The 13,994-nt window shown below is 40.2% G+C and overlaps 1 protein-coding gene across 1 annotated transcript in view; it reads right to left on the bottom strand.

Annotated features, from left to right (window-relative positions):
• The window catches only part of LOC124268795 (xanthine dehydrogenase-like), a 72,613-nt gene that overhangs the window by 40,681 nt on the left and 17,938 nt on the right, over positions 1–13,994 (bottom strand). The window contains exons 17-31 of the mRNA XM_046703818.1: positions 12,710–12,805; positions 11,376–11,433; positions 10,063–10,212; positions 9,812–9,891; positions 8,339–8,454; positions 7,292–7,396; positions 6,999–7,077; positions 6,122–6,236; positions 5,681–5,761; positions 5,203–5,312; positions 4,939–5,052; positions 3,388–3,549; positions 2,450–2,578; positions 1,491–1,621; positions 828–956 (exon numbers count right to left, since the gene is read on the bottom strand). Of these exons, the coding sequence (XP_046559774.1) occupies positions 828–956; positions 1,491–1,621; positions 2,450–2,578; positions 3,388–3,549; positions 4,939–5,052; positions 5,203–5,312; positions 5,681–5,761; positions 6,122–6,236; positions 6,999–7,077; positions 7,292–7,396; positions 8,339–8,454; positions 9,812–9,891; positions 10,063–10,212; positions 11,376–11,433; positions 12,710–12,805 (1,655 nt within the window). The remainder of the gene's footprint in view (positions 1–827; positions 957–1,490; positions 1,622–2,449; positions 2,579–3,387; positions 3,550–4,938; positions 5,053–5,202; positions 5,313–5,680; positions 5,762–6,121; positions 6,237–6,998; positions 7,078–7,291; positions 7,397–8,338; positions 8,455–9,811; positions 9,892–10,062; positions 10,213–11,375; positions 11,434–12,709; positions 12,806–13,994) is intronic.

Raw genomic sequence — 13,994 nt, 5'->3', positions numbered from 1 at the left:
ATATCTTTAATCAAACAAACATTTCTTGAGTAAAACAACATCAAAACTGCTTGTTCTTAATCCCTTTGATCCATTTGACGGTTAAGCTGCTTTACTATAAAATCCTTCTACTGAGCAGTGTGGGCTAGTCCATTATAGTTGTAGGTATAGCAGTAATGAACCCCCAACCTGACTGTGTAACAAATGGCAATATCAGAGTGTGTAACAACTGGCATGTGTAACAAATGGGAGACAACCGTTGACACATGTCATTGGTTCCCAATTGCACAGATCGATGCGCATGCTGTTGATCACTGGATTGTCTGGTCCAGACTCGATTATTTACAGGCCGCCGCCATATAGCTGGAATATTGCTGAATCAACCAAGGACAGAACATATAAACATGTTAGATAAACGTGCTGGGGAACTCGTGTGAATGAAATACTTAATAAAACTTCAACCACGGTCACACACGGTCAACCACGGTAGGTCCACTCTGTTGGTCTTACCTCTCCCCACAGTCATACAGTATGTCCACTCTGTTGGTCTTACCTCTCTCCACAGTCATACAGTAGGTCCACTCTGTTGGTCTTACCTCTCTCCACAGTCATACAGTAGGTCCACTCTGTTGATCTTACCTCTCTCCACAGTCATACAGTAGGTCTCACCTCTCTCCACAGTCTGTTGGGTCCATCTCTTACCTCTCCCCAGTCAGTCCACTCTGTTGGTCTGGTCCAGTAGGTCCACTCTGTTGGTCTCACCTCTCTCCACAGTCATACAGTAGGTCCACTCTGTTGGTCTTACCTCTCTCCACAGTCATACAGTCGGTCCACTCTGTTGGTCTTACCTCTCTCCACAGTCATACAGTAGGTCCACTCTGTTGATCTGGTTCTCCCCGGTCAAGATGTCCACCTCAACTTCTGTGCACGTGGCACCATAAATGTTGTAGTCACTGAAATCTCCAGTTGGATATGTCCTGCAAATGACGATGTCGATGTAAATCGTGTAGCGATTTATTAGTCTGACAGAATATCGCGCTGTAGAATAGCCTTGAATTATGACATTACAATACCTGGCTTTGAATTCCGGCTTTCGAACACTTCATGGAGTAAATTACTCAAATATAGGTTTGCAACTTGCTGCCAGTTGAAAGAGTCTTAAGACGCATTACAAAAATGCCAATGATTGAAATAAGCCAGTCACCCTCAAAATCCCGTTATCTTCATGCATTTATATAATAAACGTATTTCATATTTTATTATATAGTTATACCATCGACTATGTTATGAAGAATATTGTGGTCTGATCCTCTCCGTCGGCACCATCCCGGATGTTCTATTCGTTTCTATGTGAGCGACATCATGACGACAATGATACAATCTCGTTCTGTGCGTTTCCATCTCACTGAGCGTCATCACAACGACAAGAACATCACTGCATTTATGGCGTCATCAGTTAACATATTTCAACTGGGTTTGATCGCAAATATTATTATGTCATGCATACTTACGCGGATCTGGCTGACAAGTCCACCCCTTGGGCGTAGCTCGTAGCTGCAAGCTGCTGCCAGGTAGGGTTCGACATCTTGGCCTTGACCGGGGCCATCCGGGCCTTTAGTTGTTGACAGCACTGCACGACTCCCTTTAAGAAGAGATTTATACGTTTGACACAGCCCGAACCTTGTGAATTCTACGATTTTGACCAGCAACAGCGATCAGAAGGTCAGCAAACAGCATATTTACTATTCTATCTTGAAGGTAGCGCTGAAGAGGAGGGATATCAAATTTAAGTGTCGGGGCCAAGATCACACGACAATGTTCACTTCCGCTTGTGCAGTGTCACGTTCGCCATTTTGACACACCAGAGAGATCGTTCTGAATGTGTATTGACTCTTAAGCAATCTAACTTTAACTTTATCACGTTTCCTCAATGACGATGTGAGGCTAGTTTCCTGCCCACAACGAAGCACAAGATATACATTTGGTCTCACCTTAGGCAAGTGAGTTTGTTTCAAATTGCCTATGTTCACCCAGCAGATAATGGGTACCCGGTGGGATCAAGTCATGTGAATATAACCTTCTAGCGCCCAAAAGGCAGATTTGGTTATCCGGAGTAATAGTAACACACAGATCATTTGGGCGCTTCGAACATGCATTGTGCATGGAAAAATGCGCATGACAATTGTATATATAATCATATGGCTGACTGACTGACTGAGTTTAGTTTTACGCCGCTTTTAGCAATATTCCAGCAATATCACGGCGGGGGACACCAGAAACGGGCTAAACACATTGTACCCATGTGGAGAATCGAACCCGGGTCTTCGGCGTGACGAGCCAACGCTTTAGCCACTAGGCTACCCCCCGCCCCTTTAATCATATGGAGCAATATACAGAACAAGTAGAGCTCTGTAGCTTTGCACCATAGGCTGTGTTCGGTGCACTTATATAGAAACGAAACTCTATTTACCAATGCGTTCACATCCGTCGTGATGCTTCCGCCGGTAGTGTAGGAGTTGGAGTCGGCCAGGGTGGTGGTTGGTTTCACCTTGATCGTATCAATGGGGATGCCCAGCTCATAGGCACATATTTGCATCATCTGTAATTATCAAGTTCTTATGATGTTCATAAAATATATGTTAACATTCTATTCTTTTTCTGATATAGGTGTAAGCTGCTTTACTATCAGTGAGAGTTCGTGAGAGTATAACAGATATATGACTCATGTCAATCCGAGTTTAAACTAGTCTTCATCACCACATAACGGGATCGGGTGGTCAGGTTATCTCCATGCATGTAGACAGATGCCCATGTTGTGTCTCTGGATTGTCTAATCCAGAGTCGAATTATTTACAGACCACCGTCATTCTGCTTGACTACTGTTAACGGCGTTAACGGCACTTTATCACACCACACTTCTCTAAAAATAAGCCATGCATTTCTCTCAATAATGCTTACTATCAACCATCAGGGAAGCTACCATATAATTTATTCCATGTGGGGAATCGAAGTATGATTGAGATGCCTTTTGGACAATTCCTTTAAAATTGGCTCTTTAGCAAGTTTTATTGTTCTATATAACACCATGTTTATATTTTCTCTTTAAAACATTGTAATACCAACACGCCCGTGCCTAGTGAACTAAATAAAAATAAATATAAAAGGTAAAAATTAAAAATAATTCATGATGGCATTATTCAAGTCATCATCATCCAAGTCAAAGAAAGGTGTATATGGATACTGATGTCCTATGCATTCAGACCCTGCATCCACACAAGATGTCACAGTGGGAGCTTTTTTGTATCAGTATATCCCTATTAGACTGATACACGCATATTAATATTACTAAGGTATTGGTTCTTTAATGGAAATGCACATATGAGCTATTGTATTTCCAAACTGAGCAACCTTCATGTTTATTCCCTGTCCCATTTCCACTCCACCGATGGAGAGGGCCACGGATCCGTCCCCGTGGTAGATGGTCATGTAGACGTTGAAGGTGGCGTGTGCGTAGTCCACGTTCCATCGGAGAGGCATGACAGCAATTCCCCTTTTCTTCCACCTGTTAGCCTGCAATCAAATTGTGAGTGACAGAACACAATCACAGGATTTACTTTCTGGAACACTTTCTCGGTTACTGCTTCGTTAAAACATCAATGAAATTGTTTGCTATAGATCTTGGTTAAAAACCTTACTTGTAATTTCTGTTGTGTTTAGGTGATCAGTTAAGAGATTCTACTCATCTTAAGTTGCCCATGAATTCAATGAGAGAATGTGAAACAAATATCACGTCACCATTTGGACTATCATTGTAAACTTGGAATGAAGTTTATGGGAGATGGTTATAGTGAGTGAGTGAGTTCAGTTTTACGCCACTTTTAACAATATTCCAGCTATATCACGGCGAGGGACACCAGAAATGGGCTTCACACATTGTACCCATGTGGGGAATCGAACCCGGATCTCCGGCATGACGAGCGAACGCTTTAACCACTAGGCTACCCCACCGCCCCGGAGATGGTCATAAGATAACCGAGTATTATTTTCTGGACACTCAATATGGGAATGATCTTTTTTTAATTAAAAATTATGTATATAAAGTATTGTCTAAAACATTTTGTAATTTCTGTTAAACATTTCGGTTGCTTTTAGGTTGCTATTGGCACTTGAAGACAACGTTAGATGGGTGCTACATTTGGCATAACAATACGACACAATACTTGGACTATCCGATTAACCTTGTAGATTTAAACAGACAACGATGTTGATGTTTGACAACCGATGGCCAGAGTAGAGTTATGCTTTAGATAAAGAAACCAATATGCATATTGATTATTGTAAGTGTCTTGGGTGTGAGTGATTGCCAGCGGCAGCAGACGATTGAACTGCCCTTAATATATCCAGAGCTGAAGTAGCCAGATCCCAACTGAAAATGTGACTTAGAGTCACCTCCCTTAGTTGTTAACAGTCACGGGCCAGCTTGGTCGTTGGAGAAATTTTGTGATGAGACAATTACTAGTTGGGGAGATACGAGGAAGATTTGAGGACTTTACACAATTTTGTTCTGATTTCTGAGTTAACATTCGCGATTTTTATATCACTCCGTAACATAAACAGAAATATTTACACAAAAACGTAATAGGTTCTGGAGCAGTTGCTGGAATATATCATATGCTGGGATACAAGTCTCTCTTCATACGGGAATAACCACTCTGGCTATTGGGGGCGATGGGGTTGACTGATGGTTAAAGCGTTCGCTCGTCACGCCGAAGACCTGGGTTCGATTCCCCACATGGGTACGATGTGAAAAGCACATTTCTGGTGTCCCCTTCCTTGATACTGCTGGAATATTGCTAAACGCGGCGTAAAAAATTACTCACTCACTCTGACTATTGTATGGTTAACTTGATGATCTAATCATCAAAACCCATTTAGAGAAAACTATGAAAGCGCGTGTACCTGGTTGAATGCTGCAACCTGTTGTTTTCTAGCCGAGACACTGGCTGACTTCTCCAGTTCAGCGACAATATGCTTGATGTTGCAATACTTCAGAATAGTTCCGTTGACAGTTGTCTGAGGAAAAATAAAACAAATTCATGTACTTTCTGCAGTCTGAATTGAAAATGTCTTTTCAAACATTTCATGCCGGTATGTTGTTCTTGCCGCTATAGTGAAACAAATGCTTGTGTATTTGGTGGGGTTAGATGTTTGGCCCCATCTCACCTGGCCTTTGTTGAACAGGTTGAGTTTCCTGAACTCCAGCGGATCCATGTTCAATTCTTTGGCGGCGTGATCCATCATCGTCTCCATGATGAAGATGGTTGGACAGGATCCTGGAAGAAGATATGACACCCTAGTATGACTACTGAATGTGGGGCCCATCACACACATTCTCATGATATAGTCAGAATTGTGCAATCGACTCTGCTTGAGCAGAGATTTCTTATGGACGTGATAGGGTTTTATCGTTCTATTTTCGAGAAACATGAATTGTAATTCGTATGAACAGATTATACGAATGGAAAGTCGTCAAAGCTTGCATGGTGGTTGTTACAAGAATGGTCGACAGGATTACAATATCCTTGTTGAGATTATATTTTGGTTACTCTGAAGATTTCATGAACACCCATTACAACGGGAGTACCGTAAGGAAAGGAAAGGATTACTGTAAGCAATGTTCCACCACATTTGGGATTACTACCTGGCGACCTGCAGTATGTGTTTGTTGGGAGGTTTGTCTTCAGGGCTACTGGTTTGTAATCCCATGCTGGGCAGTAGTAGGCTGAAAAGATTGGACATAGTTGTATTCACCAGAAACAAACTTAGGATGGTGATTTGCCGTTAAAACGACAGAGACCAGATAGTTAGAGATAGAAACCTGTCTGCACATTAAAGATTACACTTGCGATATGCATATAAGGTCCGTCATTAAACCTTCGTCGTCCAAAGGAGCTATGAAAATATTTTAAGGGACCATCACATTAAGTTCCAAAATAAACTATCTTCATAAAATATTAACGTTCATATTTTCTTCAACATTTTATTGTAGGTATTGTTAAAAATATAGATAAAAAGGGGAAGCAGCGAAATTACAAAATTAATAATGATTATTTCTTAAAATTATAACGTGCTGATATATCACCATTGTCCATAAATACAGGATTTTTAGCAAGGTAAGAGTCATTGGGTGATATTCCACAGTCGGCATTGGCTCTCAGTTGGATCCCATTTAGTTTCCCATCATTGTTGACGCCGATCTGGTTTCAGAGAAGCAAATGAGTGCATGTAACTCCAAGTATGGGTGCATGGAAACTGCACATGATATACAGCATTTGTTCTTATCATAATAACACACCTCCATATATCGATGTCTAGGTCTCTTTATATGTGTGGGTGTTCCCCGCCGTTATATTGCTGTAATATTGCTAAAAGCGGTGTAAAACTAAACTCACTATATATTATATATAAGTCAATATGTCTTGCCATATGGGGTATCAGATCAATTAACAGGATCACTCATTCTAAATTAATCCATTCCAACGTCAAGAATATCACTTTGTACGTTTCCATGGCTCCAAATATTCCTTAATATGATTCATGAATATCTGGTGACCATATAAATATCACTGGTTCAGTAAACTCACTGTCAGCAAAAGAAGGTATACACTTAAAATTTATTTTGACAAAAAAATTCAAACGTTATCAAAACGCTGAATGCAAACAGCGAAATGCCATTGAAATAACGTAGCAGCCAGAATGACAAATATGTGTTAGAGTGGCATGGAAGTGAATAAATCAGGTTTATCACTTGTATCGTCTAACTATGGTTGCTGTCAGAAGGAACGTGTGTTTGATATTCCAAGTTAATATTGCAAATAAAAATTCGAAATTACTGAAGTATAATATCACTGTTGAAGTGTTGTCAGAACCGTGAATTAAACCGATAATGCATCTCATGTCACCATCCCATCTGAGAAATGTAGGCATGTAACAGGCATGTTCATAAATTTGTTCCTTACTGTATAATTTGCCAGATAGGGATAACGCTTCCCTACAGTCTTCATGTTGGTGTGGAAGTTCATTTCCAGGCGGACAGGTCTGAAAGTTGCAATCAGTGTTTAACGTAGCTGTTAATTGTGAAGGACACGATTAAATCTTTTGTCTGAGTCTTTAACCATTAATGAACTCATTCATTTATCAAATATGCGCTCACTCACGCAGACTCACGCATATAGTAACACACGTACAAGTAATTAAGATACTAGAACATCAACATTAGCGGGTAATTCACCTAGTCGTGCATTCAACCCACCTTCTCATCACATGTGTGGCGAGAGCTGTGGCACAAGCTGTTAAGTTTGCACGAGTTATCCTTGCTCCAAAGGATCCTCCAAGACGTTTGACCTTGACACTTATGCTTAAAAGAGAGTGAGTCAAAATCTGAACACCTGATGTGTTAAAACTCATTTACAGTGACAAAACAGATTAAGACGTTCCCTCTACGCTATCTCACGTTGTTTGGACACAAAGCAACACTCTTGTTTGAAAGAGTGAGTGAGTGAGTTTAGTTTTACGCCGCTTTTAACAATATCACGGCGGGGGACACCGGAAATGTCCTCCACACATTGTGCCCATGTGGGGAATCGAACCCGGGTCTTCGGCGTGACGAGCTAACGCTTTAACCACTAGGATACCAGACCGTCCCCTTTTTTGAAAGAGGTGCAAATTGATTGTCTGAGAGTTTTAGCAATGAAACTGACTGAAGTGCCAAGGAGCGGTATTCGACCAAACTTTCTGCAAACATACATGCGTATGGTTAGAGCCAAATATTATGGTAGAAAGACATGATAATGACACAGAATCAACCAGGACCCCGCTGAACAGAGGGATCTAAGCGCTGAGGTGATAATAACTCTCTAACCTGAGATCGCTTTGTGGAGCGGGGGGCCCTGTGACCCGTTTCACAAAGCGATCTTAGCGCTACGACTGACGTAAGTCTATGTTAAAGAATGGGAATTACGATCACCTTAGCGCTATGATCGTTTTATGAAATGAGGCCCTGGGCCTAGATTTTCGAGGCTCTCTTAGTGCTAAGATAGTCGTAAGTTAATGTTAATGTATGGCACTTACGACTATCGTAGCGCTAAGAGACTGTCGTATCTCATGTACTGTAACATAGACATACGACAGTCGTAGCGCTACGATAGCTGAAACATGGCCCTGGTTGACTGAGGGCCATTGCACAATGTCGGTATAGAGCGTCGCTTATATTCACTGACGCCAGTACGTACATACTACCTTGTATAAATGGTTTATTTATCAAGCAAACAACATCCAACAAGATAGGATAACTAGATACCTGCTTTGCTTGATGTTGAGGACTCTGGCTACGGCCTGCTGTACAATGTCTGACCATTGTGTGGCGCAATGAAGATGGACTCCCACCCCGTCCTCGTCTGGGTAGCACACACAGATCTGGGAATACATATAGTTATATATCGTGTACCATGCAAGGTTATTTTATACGTAAACGTGTATCTTTGTATAGCTTATACCAGCCATACAAGGGAATCTTACACATAGAAAATCTCAGTCGAGTGTCTTTTCATATCAAATACATCATCACGAGTTGATAAAAGTGAGAAAACTCTGAGGCTTTTATCAACGAGTAGTGATATATTTGATATCAAAAGACACGATGGCGAGATTCTATTTATCATCCAATATCATATTTAATTTGTCGTTCAAGATAAATCAAAAACGACACGTCACCTATAACAAGTTCATTTGAAGACTCGCGTATGAATACACACAAGTGAACGGAGGGGTTGGAAGTTGGAACGAGTGACACCATTACGTCATTAAATGCAAGCACATAAAAGTTTCATCATTTCTTGGTGTCATTTCATGTAAACTTTTATGTCGTAAGATCAAATCATAAAAAAATAACTCATTGCTGTTTCCATCTTTGTTTACAGGTAAGGGAGATGAAAGTAGTCCAAAAATATTGACCAATCAGCGATTAGCTCAAAACGTACCATAACGATATCTCCTAAAAGATATCGCTTGCTCTTCTACAAGTGATATCTCATCTGGAAACCAGTATTGGATGATAAATGTACTTTCACAAAGTGCATTATTAGTACACCATACGTGACATGGAAGTATACGCATTATTGACGCTTTAATGACGCATTATTATACGCATTTCGCTTTTACTTCAAGTCTCCGGTGTGAGTGCTGTGTGCTGCATGAAGGGAAGGACATTGTTACCGTATTTCCCATATAAGTAGACGCACGTAATAAATGATTTGCCCATGAATATATGTACATGTTATGATGAATGCACCATTACAAGTATATGGTGGGCGGTGGGGTAGCCAAGTGGTTAAAGCGTTAGCACGTCACGCCAAAGACCCGGGTTCGATTCCCAACATGGGTACAATGTGTGAAGCCCATTTCTGGGGTCCCCCGCCGTGATATTGCTGGAATATTGCTGAAAGCGGACTAAAACCATACTCACTCACTCACTACAAACATATGTAACGAAGCGTAACACCGTAATAAATTAAGTTCACACCACCGATTAAATAGGAAAGGCAAATACATCACTGAAAACGTTGGAAAGATTACAATGTAACTTGGAAACAGCAGCGACGATAATTAAATCCTTCACGTCATTGCTAAATGTACATTTACAGCTGTTTCAGGTATCCAGGTGGTGACATGACTGGAATCTTACTGAAGCGGCGGAACTTCACTTCTCTTAATATTAACATTCAAACATCGAAGTGACATTCGCGCTAATGTGATCTTTACATGTACTACTTACCTGTGCTTCCAGGTGAAAGTGGGCCTGATGTTTAATCTTGACGGTGCCAGTAACCTTTTTGTCCGATCCCGCAATTGCAGCTGCAAAAAGAGAACATTTCCATCTCCTGTTCAATATTTTGTATGCGTTTACCGAAATAACTGAGTGACTCACATCCTTAAACAATTAAAACCATATACATGGAGACTTTAAATCGAGAAATATTCATAATCAGATTAATATATTCAGACAATTATAAAATAATTAGTTACCTGCAGCATCACCAACTTTCAATTCCTTGGCAACATTTGGAAATATGGACTTCTTCTGAATAGCATCTTCCATGGTAATGATTGGAGGGTGGACGTTCTTGTAGGTAACCTTCACCATGCTGGCTGCTGTGTCAGCTGATAGTTTGTCAACTGAAAATATATTTTTACAAGTTTTTCGATTACGTTTGAATGGTTATACGTTTGCGTATACGTTTCTATGGACTCAAGAAACAGACCAGGACCAGTAATGGACGAATGTTTCCGGATTTGCAAATAAAAAAATTGAGCGAGTGTTGTGCATTTTCGAATAATATCTCTGATTTCTTGCTGCAGCCTCCTGGTGTTGCGTGTTAATCTGTAAATGTTCCTTATACACACTCGCTCGCTCACACACACACACACACGCACGCACACAGACACACACATATTTCGCAATTGCTGGACCATTGCTGTGGAACAACTTGCTAGAAGAGATCAGAACAGGTCAGACACTTAATCTCCTCAAATAAATACTAAAACCTCATTGTTTTGTGCGTACTTCAACAAAACATAAATGCAGACTTATGGACAACAGCGCTTTGGAGCAGTGCTACATTGGATATAAGCGCTATACAAATGAATAACATTATTATAATCTCTCTCTCTCTCTCTTCTCTCTCTCTGTCTCTCTCTCTCTCTCTCTGTCTGTCTGTCTCTCTCTCTCTCTCTCTCTCTCTCTCTCTCTCTGTCTCTGTCTCTCTCTCTCTCTCTCTGTGTTTGTTAGTTTAGTTGATTTGCATGTGGTAGTAATGAAGTTGGCAAATATCATATACCAGATAAAATATACTGGTTCCCTGACCGAATTATACTTGCAACTGAAGAATGAACTAAAACCATTCTAAAGGTATCGATGTCCATGAACACTGATTGCTGGAATTAGTTTTCTATTCAGAACAAGAAAGGTTTTTCAAACTGAAGTAATTACAAAAACATGGCGCTTTGTTTATTTAATCCATTTGTTGATAACATAGCCCTTATCACTATTCCAGCTGAATAACAAATGGTGATTGAGTGAGTTTAGCCTTATGCTGCATTTACCAATATTCCAGCAACATCACAGCGGGGGGCACCAGAAATGGGCTTCATACATTGAACCCATGTGGGGAATCGAACCCGGGTCTTCGGCGTGAGATAACAGCTACATGACGATATAGTACATTACTTATTCCTGCCAACTCTACCTGCCACGAGTCAAATGTTCTCGTCACGATATGGCTGAAATATTGCCGATGTGACGTTAAATATTAACTCACTCACTCACTCACTCACTCTACCTGCCACGATGAGGCCGATTGGCTGTCCACTGTACTCCACCCGTCCACTGCAGAACAGCTGGCAACACGAAAGAAACATGATGTTTAACAGCTGGAATTAATTCCCCAATACAATCGTTATCATTCAGACACACAACGGACAACTATTGCCACGCTCTAAATTGTCAGTTATTCAATGTATGGTCCACCGAATGTGCATTTAACTTCATATGTGACAGATGTGACATGTCCTTAGTACAAATTCTTATTCTATGTAACTAGTAAATTAGGTATTTGTGATATAACTAAATCGGACATTTTCCCTTTGTAGAATGAAATAAACTCTTATCCCTTATATATGGTGGCTGATTAGGGCCATCGCTTTCTCGTCTTAAAATTCGGAGGCGAGAAAGCGAGAAAGCGATATCACGAGACGAGAAAGCGATAACACGAGACGAGAAAGCGATAGCACGAGATGAGAAAGAGATAACGCGAGACGAGAAAGCGAAAACGCGAGACGAGAAAATCTTATCCCTTATATATGGTGGCTGATTAGGGCCATCGCTTTCTCGTCTTAAAATTCGGAGGCGAGAAAGCAAGAAAGCGATATCACGAGACGAGAAAGCGATAACACGAGACGAGAAAGCGATAACGCGAGACGAGAAAGAAAGCGATGGCCCTAATCAGCCACCATACTTATAGGAACTATTAAATGTATAATTTTATATGACCAAATCGGATACTTTCTAAGAAACATCTCATTCTGTATTAGTAGTAATAATTCCAACATTATGTCGACATAAACCTTTGTTTCAAATAATATTTTGATCGTCCCTATGTGCATATTGTAACACAGAATGTGTCTTAATTTTTCGATAAAATTCTTGCCAACTTTTGAATTTGAAACTTAAACAACTCTTCCCCATGCTGTATTAGACAACAAAACAATTTAAGGACATATAGGTTGTAAAGGTGGAATTCGGTTGATTGAAAAAAACATAACATATTGACAGAGGATGAAATCTAAAAAACATCAACATATTGCAAAGAAAAATAAAGAAATTGAGGCAACCCATCTATTTTACATAGTCTTGTCATTAACTCCTCAGACCCGTGAAGATCTGGGTTAGAATTGATCTTCAGCAACCCATGCTTGTCGTACGAGGCGACTAACGGGATCGGGTGGTCAGACTCGCTGACTCGGTTAACACATGTCATCGTATCTCAAATGCGTAGATTGGGGTCATGTTGTTGATCACTGGATTGTCTGGTCCAGATCATTTACAGACCGCCGCCATATAGCTGGAATATTGCTGAGTGCGACGTGATACTAAACTCACTCACTCACTCATTACCTCCTCAACGCCTAGAGCCGAAGCTTCCCTGAAGTTGTTCAGTCCTCCAGTTGGTATATCCGTTACAGATATATACTTCAGTACTCCTGGGTAGCTCTGTGGCAACAACGACACAATGATGAAATACTAAACCACATACATTTCCTTATTTCCGAATTTCCCTTTCCTTATTTTCTGAATCCAAACTAGTTGAAAACAGTGCGGAATGGTGTCCCTTGTCCCGACAGGATCCGCTGATCATGTGTTCGAACTTCAAATATTGTGATTCCTAAGCACCTTATCCGTGGTTTCCAGCATAAATGTTACTGTTTATTACCGACACCATGTTGAACTCGCGTTTAGCATATGCATGTGATAAAGTATAATTGGTGTTCAAATTGTGTTAAACTCATTCTCAATCAGTCATTTGGGGAGAGCTGGAAGCAAAAGATTGCCCTTAAGTTCATGCTTTCATTTAAACGACTTCGCCTTTTTTAAATGCTCCTTTTAACACTAGGATGTTAAATGATAAAAGGAGAAGCTCATCCAAGTGTCTACTGAAATTACATCAACATGAGTTGATAAAGTTGATAAAATTTCAAATATACGTAGGTGAGATTTTATTTATCATAAAAAATCACTCTTCATTATTTTTCAATGAAAAATATACATCTCCGAACACGGTACTTCCATTAGACTTGCAGTGCAGTGACGTCATCATTGTGACGTCATCACGTTTATGACGTCATAGCATTGTTGGGACATTGAACAAGATTTGCTGATAAATAGAATCTCACCTTCGCGTCTTCTGATATCAAATATATCAACACTCGTTGATAAAAGTAAAAATATCCTCGGCAAGCCTCAGATATTTGTACTTTTATCATTTGATATCAAAAGACACTCGGGTGAGAATCTCTTTTTATCATCTAAAACGGTGTTCCACTGGAGATAAAGCTTGTGTGAGATCAGACGATATTTCCTAGGATATATCATTTTGACAGTAGATATTGCACAATGCCCTGATAATGCTATGGCGTCATGAACTTGATGACGTCACAATGCTATGACTCGGTGCCCTGCAAGTCTTAATGGCAGTACCTTGTTCAGAGATGTACATTTGTCATTGAAAACTAAAGAATAGTGATTTTTGATGATAAATAGAATCTCACCTTCGTGTCTTCTGATATCAATTTAATATATCAACACTCGTTGATAAAAGTAAAAATATCCTCGGCAAGACTCGGATATTTGTTACTTTATCAACTCGTAGTGATATATTTGATATCAAAAGACACTCGGGTGA

This window comes from Haliotis rubra, unplaced genomic scaffold (genome assembly GCF_003918875.1).
Source record: "Haliotis rubra isolate DU_JTF1 unplaced genomic scaffold, ASM391887v1 Scf14, whole genome shotgun sequence".
NCBI lineage: Eukaryota > Metazoa > Mollusca > Gastropoda > Lepetellida > Haliotidae > Haliotis > Haliotis rubra.
The sequence above is the reverse complement of the archived record's forward strand: the minus strand, read 5'-3'. Positions and strand labels throughout refer to the sequence as shown.